Raw genomic sequence first — 12,690 nt, forward strand, 5'->3', positions numbered from 1 at the left:
CAGCCAGGTATAACTTTATAGAAAGGTACCATTTGTGAGATTCACTCATCTAATTCATTCCACAAATATTTATTGAGGCTGTATGTGATCAGGTCCTTTTCTAAGTACTGGAAACACAAGGCTTGAGTATCATTTTTCCTTTGTGCAGAGACCCAGAAATATAAATGAAATACATGTTGGCTAGACTTAAAGACACATGCTAGTGTCGGCCTCCTAAAATAGAAGATTAATGGAAACAATGACAGGCCCTAAACTACACTGACACCAGTAGGTGCTACTAAAATAATGCATCTTATTAGTGCCATATGATACCAGGCACAAAACAGCAGCTCATTAAAATGCCTAAGATGAGAATGATTGCCAAGTAAAGCATTCTGTCACAGGAATGTAACTAATGCTTCCTATAAAACTAAAAGTCACAAAAATTTCCTCTGCCCGCCTCCCTTTTCTAGCCAAACTCTTATGTTTTATATTAAAATGGCTTTCATCTCTCACGGCACATAAGAGTTGATGGCTGCTGGCATCAAATCTGCTAAAATCAACAATGGTGCAATTATCTGCACACTTTCAAGTGTTTACAAAACACATGCTGGTTGAGATTTTCCTAACTTAGAAACGTATGCTTTATGTTGGTGGTCTAGGAATGTCAATAGCCTGGGTTAAAAAGAATTTTTAAGTCTTGCCCAAAGCATTCTTTTCTACAACAATTATTCGATTTGTTTATAACTCATCTACCTCCACAAAGCCATCTGACATATCATATTGCTATTTTGGGAAACTACTTTAATGGTACAGTTACATGAGTTGATACATGTAAAGCACTGAGAAGAGTGCTTGACACATGATAAGTGTCAGCTATTATTACAGTAATAGTTCCATTCAAAGATTCTTTTTAAAATATGTGAGTAAGTGCATGAGGGTAAGTGGATGACTTTTAAATTTTCCCCATCATGCCAGCTGAAAATGGGAAGAAATTTTAGTACACTCAAAATTCTCACTTTTCTTTAAAGAACTGCAGATTCTTAAGAAAAATCTACGAAATCGATGAAAATTTAATCCTATAAAATTATACAGATCAGACCTCCTTCCTGAGGCTACCAAAAATACATTTTATCAGCAATTCTTCCTTGGTCCAGCTAAGGGGAAAAAAAAACAAAAAAACAAAAAAAAAAACAACCAAGATCTTCTGAAACCAGATCTAACCTGAGATCTGGTACAGAAAATTTAATAAGTTATGTATTTGTTAGGGATTTACAAGGAAAAAAGGGAGACGCACAAAAAAGACTGAGTTCCAAATATTTCAGCAATAAAATAACGAATTGCATTTAACAGTGCTATAATTACCCCTTTTGTTTGGTTTCTTTGTAATTATTTTTAATAAATTATTCTGCCTCCTCCTATCACTCAAGTAAGTCGTCATCCAAAGGCACAATCAGTACAACAGAGGACACAAAGCCACTCACTGATAGGGAAGGCGTAAGAGAGGGCGGCTGGTGCCTCAAGAGCTGTGACTCATTAGAATCCATAAAGCTTTTCTACGAGATCAAGTATCAATGAAGCTATTGTAAGAGGTTACAGCTATATAAATGTAGACTAGTTATGAATTCTCACATGGCAAGAGCATTTTCGAAAAGAGGAAAGGGCACCAGTGCCTGGGAAACCACTCAACACGAATGCTGCCTCAGTTACATAAGAGTGGCTGCCCACACCTACCATTTTGCTAAATGCAGGTAGTGCCTATAAAGAGAAGGGACCCTTTGGTTCAGCACTCCCTAAATTCATCTTGTGCCGTTTTGCCAAGCTTTGAATCCTAAGAGCTGCAGAGTCAAGCCTAACACCGTTGCCGACTGCTGTTAGAGATCCAAGAAATAAAACAGAAAATTTTTATTAGTCTTAAATACTGTTTTCCAGAAATCATAAACCAAATAGAAAACAGATCTTTGTCACAAAAGACAAATAGCAGTAAAGCACTTTATTAAATAGTTTAAAATTTGTACCTACCTTTATCATTTTGAATATTTCAATATCAGAATTGTAATAAAAACATTCTCCTAGAGTGTGTAAAATTTTAAAAGGAACAATAAATGTGGCAAAATGCATAAGCCAAGTTGGATTTAAAAAATCTTCTGTGAATTATTATCAAGGTTATCAATGATTTCAGTTCAGAATCAAGCGTGTGGAAAGAACAAATGAAAAAGCTGAGTGAAAATGGTCCAGAATTTAGGAAGGATACTGTCACAAAGAAAATAGTTCCAGTATTTTCTCTCAAAGACTCAGAAAAATAGAATTTACCATTTAGATCCCACTAAAATGGCCGCTAAATGCTATGAATCCAGTTTCACAACCATCTTTCTAGATTTTCATGTTTCACTCAATATTTCAAGGAAAACTTCACCAAATTTTAAACAATTTTATGCTTACGGGTATTATTTTTCAGGTTCTGGCAGAAAAGAATAATTAAGGTAACCTTAAAGGGTGCTTTTACTGGAGACCATTTGCACCTAGCGTTTCTTATGACTAATCGTAACAGAGGCCAATCTTACTTACCCTCAGCAAGACACTTGCTTGTAAACAGACACACATGAAGGAGCTCTTGTTAATAATAACAGCAAACCTTAGTATTGTTGAATTTTCAATGTTTTGAAAGTATGCCAATGAATACTTCTGACATCATATTACTTACTGATGACTAGAAATTAGTATTTTTAAAATTTGTTCTATTTTCAGATGTGCATAAAGTAGAAAAGGTACTTCTTTCAAATATGAAAATTGGAATTTTCTTCCTCTAAAAAAATCATAATGCCAGTCAGGTATTTTCTTCAAATATATGATTTCATAAATTATTATATAATCCTTAGAATACTGATTAAAGAATTATCAAAAATGCTGTATTATCAAGTATATATTTATAAGAACATTATATTAGTCCTTAATCTTTCAATATGATAGATAATTTGTATTCATCTTTGAACCAGTTAAAAATAAAAGCAGGAAAAAAAATGTGTTCTTCCAAAACCAGTAGTCATTTAGTAAAATCTATTAACATTATTTTTTAAAATATACATTATACAATTCACTGTGGCAATCGCCATTGTTTGACCCGCCCCTTGCAGAGCAGGCTGATCCATTCATCCTAGTTGTTCTTTGTATAGTTGTTCACATTCCCCTTGCCTTTCTGTTGCATAAATTATTCAAACTAAATAAAAGGAACTCGAAATAGTGAAAAAGGAAGAATATCAGAATGTAAGGAGAAAATACCTGAGGACCAGAAGCGAAAGAGAGGTGAGTTTTGTAACTAAAATTGAAGAAAAAAAAAACAACAATGTAAAGGAATTCAGTTACACCAGTGGAAAAAGGGCTAAAACATAAAGTAAAATGGAAATAAGTGTCAGAGAAAACAGGAGAAAATGCAGACAAAAGAATGACGCATCTACAGAAAAGACAAGAAATGAAAATCCGTAAGACAGCAATAGAGAGACAGTAGAGCTATCTGGTGGGTGGGTGGGAATGACACAACACAGCAGTAGGCCAGGAAAGGCCAGGAGAGCATCTTAAATCACTTTACCGGTGGTACCTCTCATTCACCCAGTTTACTTTATTTCATTATTCGTTATTTTAACCCGCAGCTGAGCACAGTATAAGTTTGTTTTGCTTCTCCTTCTGAGTTCACTGAAAACCTCAACTAGTATTTCAAGTTACACCAGGTTATGCCTACCACTTAGCGCCTTCAAGATTTTAAGGGGGGGAAATAATCGTTCCTGTAAGATTCCATTCTTTAACGTTTAACTCCTCACCAAACGCCCCTCTTCAGACTCTGGCCTTGCACCACTGCTTTCTGTTTTCCTTCCTCGAGCAGGTCAGTAAAAATCAGAGAAAAAATGTTATGACCCTAGCATAGTTAAATACAGACCAGTCATCCCACAAGTTCACTCATCAGGGATGAATTCTGCCTGAGGCCTGAAGGTGCAAATACAGACTTATGGGATGGAGGAAAGGGCAGCAGGAGGGAGAGAAAGGGGTAAAGACAAAGTAGGCAAATAAAAGCAATGGCTAGATTTTAAATGTACAACCAACCAGAAACAACTAAAACTCATATTCTTATTTTACAGTTACATCAAATGAATAAAAGCAGAAAACGCCACAGTTTTATTCTAACGTTGCAGAAAAACAGTAAACGCATGAAAAAAGAAAAATTGACTTCTGCTATGGCAAACATTTAAAAAAACTTACTAAACTCAATAGTAAGTTAACTACCTACATTGCTATGAATAACAGGTTCAAATCCCAGCAAAAAGTTAACAAATGACCTATCTGAATACCCATAACCACAGAATTTGATCTGCATTTTGGAATAGACACTCGGGCAATCAGAGGACACACCTCGGCTACCAGCTACAGGGTAGCTTCTGTGCCTTTCAGAACTTGTTCTCATGCCCTTGGCAGCTGATCGCTCCCCCTTTCTAAACCCTGCCCTTGAAAATATTGCATATGCTTTGCCTCAGTGAGCTCCAAACTCTCTCCCAGGTGCGGCAGAGGCAAAACAGTGGGCAAAGGGCTCAGTTGCTGTGCAGGACCAGAAGGAGAGACGGGAGACGCTGATCATCAATATTGTCTGATACAATTCTGAAATTTCCCACCTTCTTGCCCTGCCCACCTCCACCCTCCAAGCTAGTCAGCTTTAAGCTCCATTCCTGGAAAGGAAGCTCAGCATGATGGTCTCAACCCACTTCATTTTCACGTCCTCCTCAAAACTGCTGCCCACAATTTCTAAGAAAAGTCAAAAGTGCGTCCTCCCCATAAGCTCCAACACAACAGCCTCCCTCAAGGAGAAATGGCTCAATGAAGAACTCCAGTTTTCCTGGAAGGCAAAATCCTCAGTCCCTACCCTTCTCATTCTCAGAAGGCAGTGGTCAGGTCATGGGTGTCACAGATAACGGTTACTTCAAATTCAGATTTGGGTAGTGATGGTAGCTGGTAATCCACAAAGATAAGGGCTTCCCCTTCTTTTATGCATGATACATTGTGTGCTTGGGTAATCTTACTTTGGGTTTAAAAAAATAACAGCTAAAAACTATTTTTTAAAATACTAAATAAGCCGTAATTCTTTTTCCTTCTTTGGACATTTTATGATCTCATCTATCCATCACCTCACAAACATTTTTAAAAACACCTAGACCATGAAAGTTAAACACGACCTACCATAGCATGTCAAGGTATGGTCAGAAAACTCAAGCCCGTTCAAAATGACAACTTTTTCTATTACTGTTTAACTGAAGTGACATATATGACTCTTGGTTTAAAGAGTCACACTCTTCACACACTGGATGACTCCTTACAAATGACTATACTCCTAGGCCAGTTCTTTTTGTAATTCTCTCCGAAGCTGCCCTTGGTATCCTTAAATGCACTCTGGAACTTTGGTATCACCTTCATTACGATGTGCTTTGTGCACATTCTCGGACGCTGCAATGCCCATACTAAGGCAACACATCACAGAAGTTGGCAGCAATGCTATCAGCAAGAATTTGGCTTCAGAATCAGAAGTGATTCATCATACATTCTAGCAGCAGAAAAACAACACACTGCTATTTTAATCCCTTGGTGCTTTCAAGAATCAAAAAACAGTAAAATAATTAAAGCAAAAGCAACCAAAATCATTAACTGCTGTAAGGTTTGTAAAAACACTATTCACTTCTGAGAGTTTTCAATGAAATCACTCAGGAAACGACAGACTACTTACCTTATTTCGTATTACTTATTACAATGACAAATCAAGTTTTGACTTAACACAATTTCAGGAGAAAACAGGTAGTCCAAACTTCTGCAAAGTAGCATATACTGAAATTCTAAGTGTAGAAAAACAAACTTCTCATTTGCATTAGTAAATAAAATCTCTCCTAGTGTTTCAAAAGTAATACACTTCTTTCGTTTTCTCTCTCCATTTTTCAGAGTACTCTAAAGTCTAAATGAATGAGTGTGCTACTGTCTCTATCACGACCAAGCAGAGAAACCTGATACTGTGGGTGACTTATTCAGAACAACCCCCTTTTTTAGAGATAGTTATATAATAATATAATACCATGATAAATACTACTGGTCTAATGTAATAATGGAACTCGCTTATGTCCTAACGCTCTATTTAATAAACATGAAAGAAATCTCTATCCTGGGTCATTCTAACTTCCTGAGAACACATTACGTTGATAAGTCACTAGAATTATCAACCAGCGTTTCTATAGAACTATCCAGGTATATCTAAGGTTTACTGCAAACTTAAAAAAAAAAAAAAAAAGCTACTCTGTCGTTGCGACCAAGTATTCAGGGCCAGACGGGGAGACTGATCAAGAACTCCATCCAGTGCTCTCTTTCGGGGACCCCTACCTTTTCCAAGACTTCTTCTGTCTCCTTTCGTTTCCGTTTTCGGGGTCTCCTGTTCACTCGGACCCATTTGGCGACCTGAAGTTCAAAAACCACAGGGCATTTTAAACACAGAACGACGGGTCCTGAGGGCCGCCCCTCAGCGTGAGAAACAAACGATCGACAGCCTCGCGACATAGCCTTCCTCGGCTTCACCTGGGGGAGCCACAGGCACCCTTCGGGGCTCGCGGGGCCGCCTCAGCGCAGGGGGCCCTCGGGTCTGCGGCGAGCCGAGGCCGCGACCTTCACCCCGGCCGCTCCCTCCGTTATGGGCCCGATTTGCCGCCCCCGCGCCGGTGAGAGCCAGAGCCCCCGAACGAGGGCCATCTTACCCACCGCTGCCGCGCGACGCAGCCGACCGGGGTCTCCGCGCCAGGGATGCAAGGCGCGACCCACCGCCCGGGGAGGGAGGGAGCCCAAGGACCGCGCCGCCCGCACTCACCTCGGCGCTCACTTGCCGCACGAGCCCGCACTCCGCCCCGGCCAGGCGCTCCCTCTGCAGCGGCTGCGGAGGAAGGGGACAGAGTCAAGTTTTTCCCGAGAGCCGCCCCAGCCTCCCTCCCCCGCGCCCCACCAACTCGGCGCGCCAACCCCGTACCTCGCCCGCGGTAGGTGAAGCTGGGAGCCTGGCGCCGGAACCCGCGCCCAGGGCCGTCCGCCCCGCCGGCCCGCCTGAGAGCGGGGAACGCTCGAGGCCCGCAACACCTAAGGCACAGCGCGGGCGGCGGGCGAGCGCGGGGCCCCGGCGGCAGCGCGGGCGGCGGGCGGGCGCTGGGCGGGGGCGGGGCCTGCCTTAAAGGTATAGGCGGCCGCGCCGCCCTCCCCGCAGGTCGCCTCCGCCCCCACCCCCGCCGGCGCTCCGCCTGTGTTATTGTTCTCTTCGCAAACATCTTTCTTCTCCTCCCTGCGTCCTGCCCGCGCCCTCCCACGCGCGGGCCGATCCCCGGCGCGCGCGCTTACCTTTCCAGCCCACAAGCCTGCGGGACCCCGGGTACCGCGAAAGGGCTTCTTGACCGCGGTGGGAGCAGAATTGCTGCCCGCCGGCAGGCGAAAAGGCTTAGCGGCAAAAGCTCCCTCAACCCCGCGGCCAGCCTGAACTCGCCCTTCGGGTCAGAAACCTAAGTGTCCAGATGGCCTTCGCGGAGGGAAAGGAACTTTCCTAATGGAGTTTTCTCTGGGAATGGATTAGACGCCATTGAGTTTACCTTTTTCAGTGGCCCCTCCGGACTCCGGGGCGGTGGCAGGTGACCTCCTGGGGGAGAAGCCGCGAGCGCGTGAAAGGCGAACCCGGGGCTCCGCCCGCGCGTCGCGGGAGCTAACGCGCTCTGGGTGAGCCCGGGCGCCGCCGCGCTTGCCCGGCCTGTGGACCCCTCCAAAGCGACTAGTAGAATTTAAGAAGGGGTCAATACGTCTTCATAAATAGGGGTAAACTTTCCACTCGGTTTATAAAAGTGTGAGATACCCTCAGTCTTTTCCGCCGACCCCCAAAAGGCTTTCTTTCCATCCTCATGAGAAGTGGGCTGAACCAGCCTGGGGGGTGAGAGCTTTGGGAGAAGAGTCGGGTCGCACTCGCGTTTGCTGATGTTGACCATTCCTTTAACTTTATCGCATTTCTTTAAAGAAAATCTGTCTTGCCCTCTCTTTATTGCTACTCCATCCTTCTTTCAAGATCAAAAGCTTTAGATCAAAGCCAAGATCAAACTCACTACTTTAAATAGAAGCAACTTTGCCATGGAGTGTTTTACACAAAGGGGAGCTTCTTAATGGAGACATCAGAGTGGAAAACTTTATTTTATCCCTTCATCCCAGATTCATAACTGGACTAACTTAAAATTACATTGATGATGCACTTCTGTTTCCTAAAACAAACAACAGGGCTGCTCAAACGGGAGATTCTTGACTTGGTGTTTGTGTTAACAGGAATTAAAAAAAAAACAAAAAAAAACTATGTAGAGTTAAATCAACATATTAACCGGTATTAGTTAAGTGCTATGAAATGCATGCTCGTTTGCTAAAGATTTTTTCAAGGTGTTATCGAATCTTTTTATATGTAATGTACAACCATCACATACAATTTTTTTTACTGTAAACGAAATGCACAAAAATAGATAGTCTTGCAAGCCTCAAATGCACATCAATATAGGCAGGTTAAAATTACAAATGATGAAGTGGATTATGTAATTGCAGAGCTGCTTAATTTTAAATGGAAATAAAACTTTGAACTATTTAAGCTTCCATGCTACTAATAACAGTTCCAGAATCAATAGAAATCTATCACTGACTGACATTTCCCTTTACCCACTAGAATTTTTTTTCTTGGGAATTCACCATGTCTAAGATTTCCTGATACAAACAGTTCAATATTGATGTACAGTGCCATGCCTAAATGGACCTCTCTTAAGTGTCCTCTGTGTTGATTTAGCAACAATTTAAAAACATGTCTTAGAAGAAACAAAAACCAAAGTAAATTCCAACAATCCAGCAGCAGGAAGAAAGATAACTATTGCAAATTAAACCTTGCACAGACTTCTATGAAAATCTGCTGTTACAGCTGGGTAGTTAGTACTTGAAAGCTTTTTCCCCTTATAATTTTCATCTGGCTGTGGTCTCAAATACACACACACACACACACACACACACACACACACACACACAAGATTGTTCCTCATTCTAAAAATCCCTTTGAGCCAGTGGAAAGATCTTAAGAACTGAGACCTGGAAACACCATCTCGGTGCCATTGACAGTCTCCTTTCTTGCTAGCACCCAGTTCACAGAGAATCTAACGGTTTCTGGCACAAGCTGAGCAAGAAAACATCCTACTGTTACTCTGCTCTTCTAGGACTCTGAGTGGGTAGCAAAAGCTGTGGTCCATTCTAAGTGCCTACTAACTTGTCTCCTTGTTTGTCCTCTTGCCCCCCAAACCCACCCCCTCAATCTTTCTTCTCCACAAAGAAACCAGGATGGTATTTACAAAGGTAGTTCAAATGGTATCACTTTGCTTTACTGAGAATGCATTTCCTTCTCTTTTTTGCCTGGCTGGCTCCTACTTATTTTCTAGTGCTGGGCTTAAACAACACTTCCCCAGAAAGGTCTTCCTCACTCCCCAATCCAAATTATGTCATCCCACTGTGTTTTCCTATTTATTTCCTTGAAAGTAATTATCTTTTATAGATATTCAATTTTTTTATTATTTTTAAAATAATTATTTATTTTTGGCTGCGTTGGGTCCATTGCTGCAAGCAGGCTTTCTCTAGTTGCAGGGAGCGGGGCCTACTCTTTGTTGTGGTACGCGGGCTTCTCATTGCACTGGCCTCTCTCGTTGTGGAGCACTGGCTCTAGGGCGCACGGGCTTCAGTAGTTGCGGCTCGTGGACTCTAGAGCACAGGCTCAGTAGTTGTGGCATGCGGGCTTAGTTGCTTCACGGCATGTGGGATCTTCCCGGACCAGAGCTCGAACCCGTGTCCCCTGCATTGGCAGACAGATTCTTAACCACTGCGCCACCAGGGAAGCCCTAAAATGTTTTATTTTTATTGAGACATTATTTTTTAGAAAAATTTGTGCAGATAGCACAGAATTCCCATGTGCCAACATAACCCACAGTTTCCTTTATTATTAATTTCTTGCATCAGTGCCAGGAATTTGTTACAATTGATGAACCAATATTTGATACATTATTAAGTAAAGTCCATAGTTTACATTCGGGTTCACTCTTGTGTTATACAGTTCTATTATAACTATTTTTTATTAATTTATCAAATATCTATTTCCCCGACTGGATTTTAAGGTCCAGGAAGAAAGAGATCCTGTCCCTTCTGTTCCTGATTTTTGTCCAGTCACTAAAAACACTGCCTGGCACATAGTAGATGCTCAATAAATGTGTTAAGTAAGTGAATGGAAGGATAAAGGAATAAATGACTGAATAAATGGCATATGAAATTTCATGGGGGAAAATCTTAAGAAGAGGATCTTTCTAATTAACTCCTGCTCTACTAAAATATCTTAATTTGTAAAGAGCACAGAATTATACATTTTTAAAAAGGAGACACCATGGGTTTTCAGTTACATTGCCAGGGTACTTCTAAAATGACCTTTTTTAAAAAATAAAATAAAAATAGAAATGGGAAATAAAAGTTCCTAATTCCCTCATATATTATTCACTAAAATTGTATCCCAAAATGGTGGTAGGAGCTGAATTTAATCTGGAATGAAATATTAACATATTTCATGACCCTGGAAAAGTATTAATTCTCTTTGATCATGTTCAATATAACCTCAACACGTTTCTCCTTTTGTCCACCTAAATCTACCTTTCTTCATCAGGGGACCCCAGTGAAGGACCCCAGTGAAACTTGAAGAAGACGACTTTTTAAAAAATTGAATTCTGTAGCTGGGGATGAATACTCTAATAACTGTCTTTGAAAATGTGGTGAAAGCACTTTAAAGCTATCTTTTAAAAACAGATGTCTTCTATTTTAATTATATCTTTAAAAATGGCTTGTCTAGTAGAGATGCAAGTTTTTTTAAAAAAAATGTTTTAAGAAACTTTCTTGTCAAAGCAGTTTGTAACACCTGAAGACAATTTCAGAAGCTGAGGAAAATGCCATTGCTTTAAAATAAAAGCATTACTTAACCTAGTGGCTGGAGATTACTTTTGGAGGGAAAATCCTTTTTCTGTTTTCTTTTTTTAGTCGAGAGGAAGTAACTCCTTGAAATGACTCCTTTCACTGGAAAATGATAATGATACAAATTTCATATTGTTAATATGGATGTGTGCCTCTGCTTGGTGATGAGGTACAGTCCAGAGGAATGAGAAGCAGCAGCATGCCTTCCTAGGTAACCAGAAGGCTGAAAGGGCTAATGAGGGAAGCCCTTTAATTAGACTGAACAGCTTCAGATGGCAAATTATACTCCCTTATGCACAGCAGAGGGAAAACTATCCACTATAAGAAGTCAAAAGACTTTTTAATACCAAACAAGGTAGAAAGGTCCAGAAGCTTTTGCTAGCTTCAGAAGGGCTCTATAGCCAACATATATTCAGGGTAAATTAGAAGGTAAGAGTCTACACATGTCTGGAAATAAAATCAAGGTTAGTTCAGGTTGCAAATAATAACAAGCAAGGAGTAGGGGCAAAGTTATCCAATGTTTATGTCTTTAAATTTTGCTCTTTCATTTTAAAATGTAACATTCCTTTATGATATCTTTATATTTGACTTATTTGACTTTAGAAAAATTATAATTTGTATTATTGCCCGTTTTGTCTGTATGTTAGAATGAATGCCTAATTTCTTTCTGAAGATTTTGGCCCTGCCAAATGAACTTCTCAGTGGAAGTCCTTATAAAGCATAGTTTTCAAAAAAGGAAATCCATCCCACACTTGCTTCGCAGTGACCTGGCTGACAGAATCTCTCCTCTTAGTAACCATAACCCTGAACTCACTGTTGCTCAAAAACTTTTACAGAGCTTGCCTGAGGTAGCATGCTCAGTTCTTCCATTTCTTGATCCCCTCTGAAAATCTGATGAAGCATTTGCTATCAACTACTGGCTCCCCAGAGAAAAATACACCAAGGTGCACAGCCACCCAACACACCAATTGTCGGGAGGTTCACAGAGTTTGAGGATACCAAAACTCCTTCCCAGGAGAGTCTAAGATTTTCTTGGGTTAAGGCAGACCACCTCACAGCTGGTGCAGGATGCATCTTACTGGTGCTCTGTGAAATTCCTTTTATCGCATTACATTCTGGGAAGAAGCCATCAACCTTTATTGAGGCGCATTATGAAAAACAACCCATAAAATCCATCACAGTGTTTACCGTAAGGATGGTTTTAGATGGTTGTTTATTATATTAAATAGTAATTTTCTGTGAGGACCCATAGGAAAAACTTCCCTGTAGTATCAACATCAGGAATAGCTGGACTTAGGCAACTGGTTTGTTTTACCTCATGAACACTGCAAATTGATCCTTTTTCCTTCTTCTAGAAAGCTCTGTGACCCTACATTAAGCCAAGTATAGGAACTTCAGGGGGTACATATTGTATGCTAATGTAATTCCTGGCCCCATCTTATTTTCCTAACGTTATTTTCACATTGCTTCAGTTTTCTTATTTTAATTTACTTTTATCATGCTATATTTTGCTTTCTAAGAGTTTGCTTAACTCTCTTTTGAACAAGGAGGAGTATAAATAAATAAAATATTCTGGGTTTATTTTTTTCTTTCTTTAAATTTCTTTTTCTCTTTTGGAGGGAGGAAGAGGGTCTGAAAAAAATTTTATGG

At 40.6% G+C, this 12,690-nt stretch overlaps 1 protein-coding gene across 10 annotated transcripts in view; it reads right to left on the minus strand.

Moving 5' to 3' along the window:
- The window catches only part of AOPEP (aminopeptidase O (putative)), a 390,564-nt gene that overhangs the window by 109,588 nt on the left and 268,286 nt on the right, over window positions 1–12,690 (minus strand). For all 10 annotated transcript variants that reach the window (XR_016393524.1, XR_016393525.1, XM_089913028.1 and 7 more), the window contains exons 12-13: window positions 6,860–6,922; window positions 6,382–6,456 (exon numbers count right to left, since the gene is read on the minus strand). Coding sequence is in view for 8 of the 10 variants with exons in the window: in XM_089913028.1 (XP_089769154.1) it covers window positions 6,382–6,456; window positions 6,860–6,922 (138 nt within the window). In the remaining 2 variants the exon portion in view is untranslated. The remainder of the gene's footprint in view (window positions 1–6,381; window positions 6,457–6,859; window positions 6,923–12,690) is intronic.

Source organism: Delphinapterus leucas, chromosome 6 (genome assembly GCF_059928025.1).
Source record: "Delphinapterus leucas isolate spDelLeu-1000000601 "Yukka" chromosome 6, BTC_Dleu_Yukka2, whole genome shotgun sequence".
In the NCBI taxonomy this organism is placed as follows: domain Eukaryota; kingdom Metazoa; phylum Chordata; class Mammalia; order Artiodactyla; family Monodontidae; genus Delphinapterus; species Delphinapterus leucas.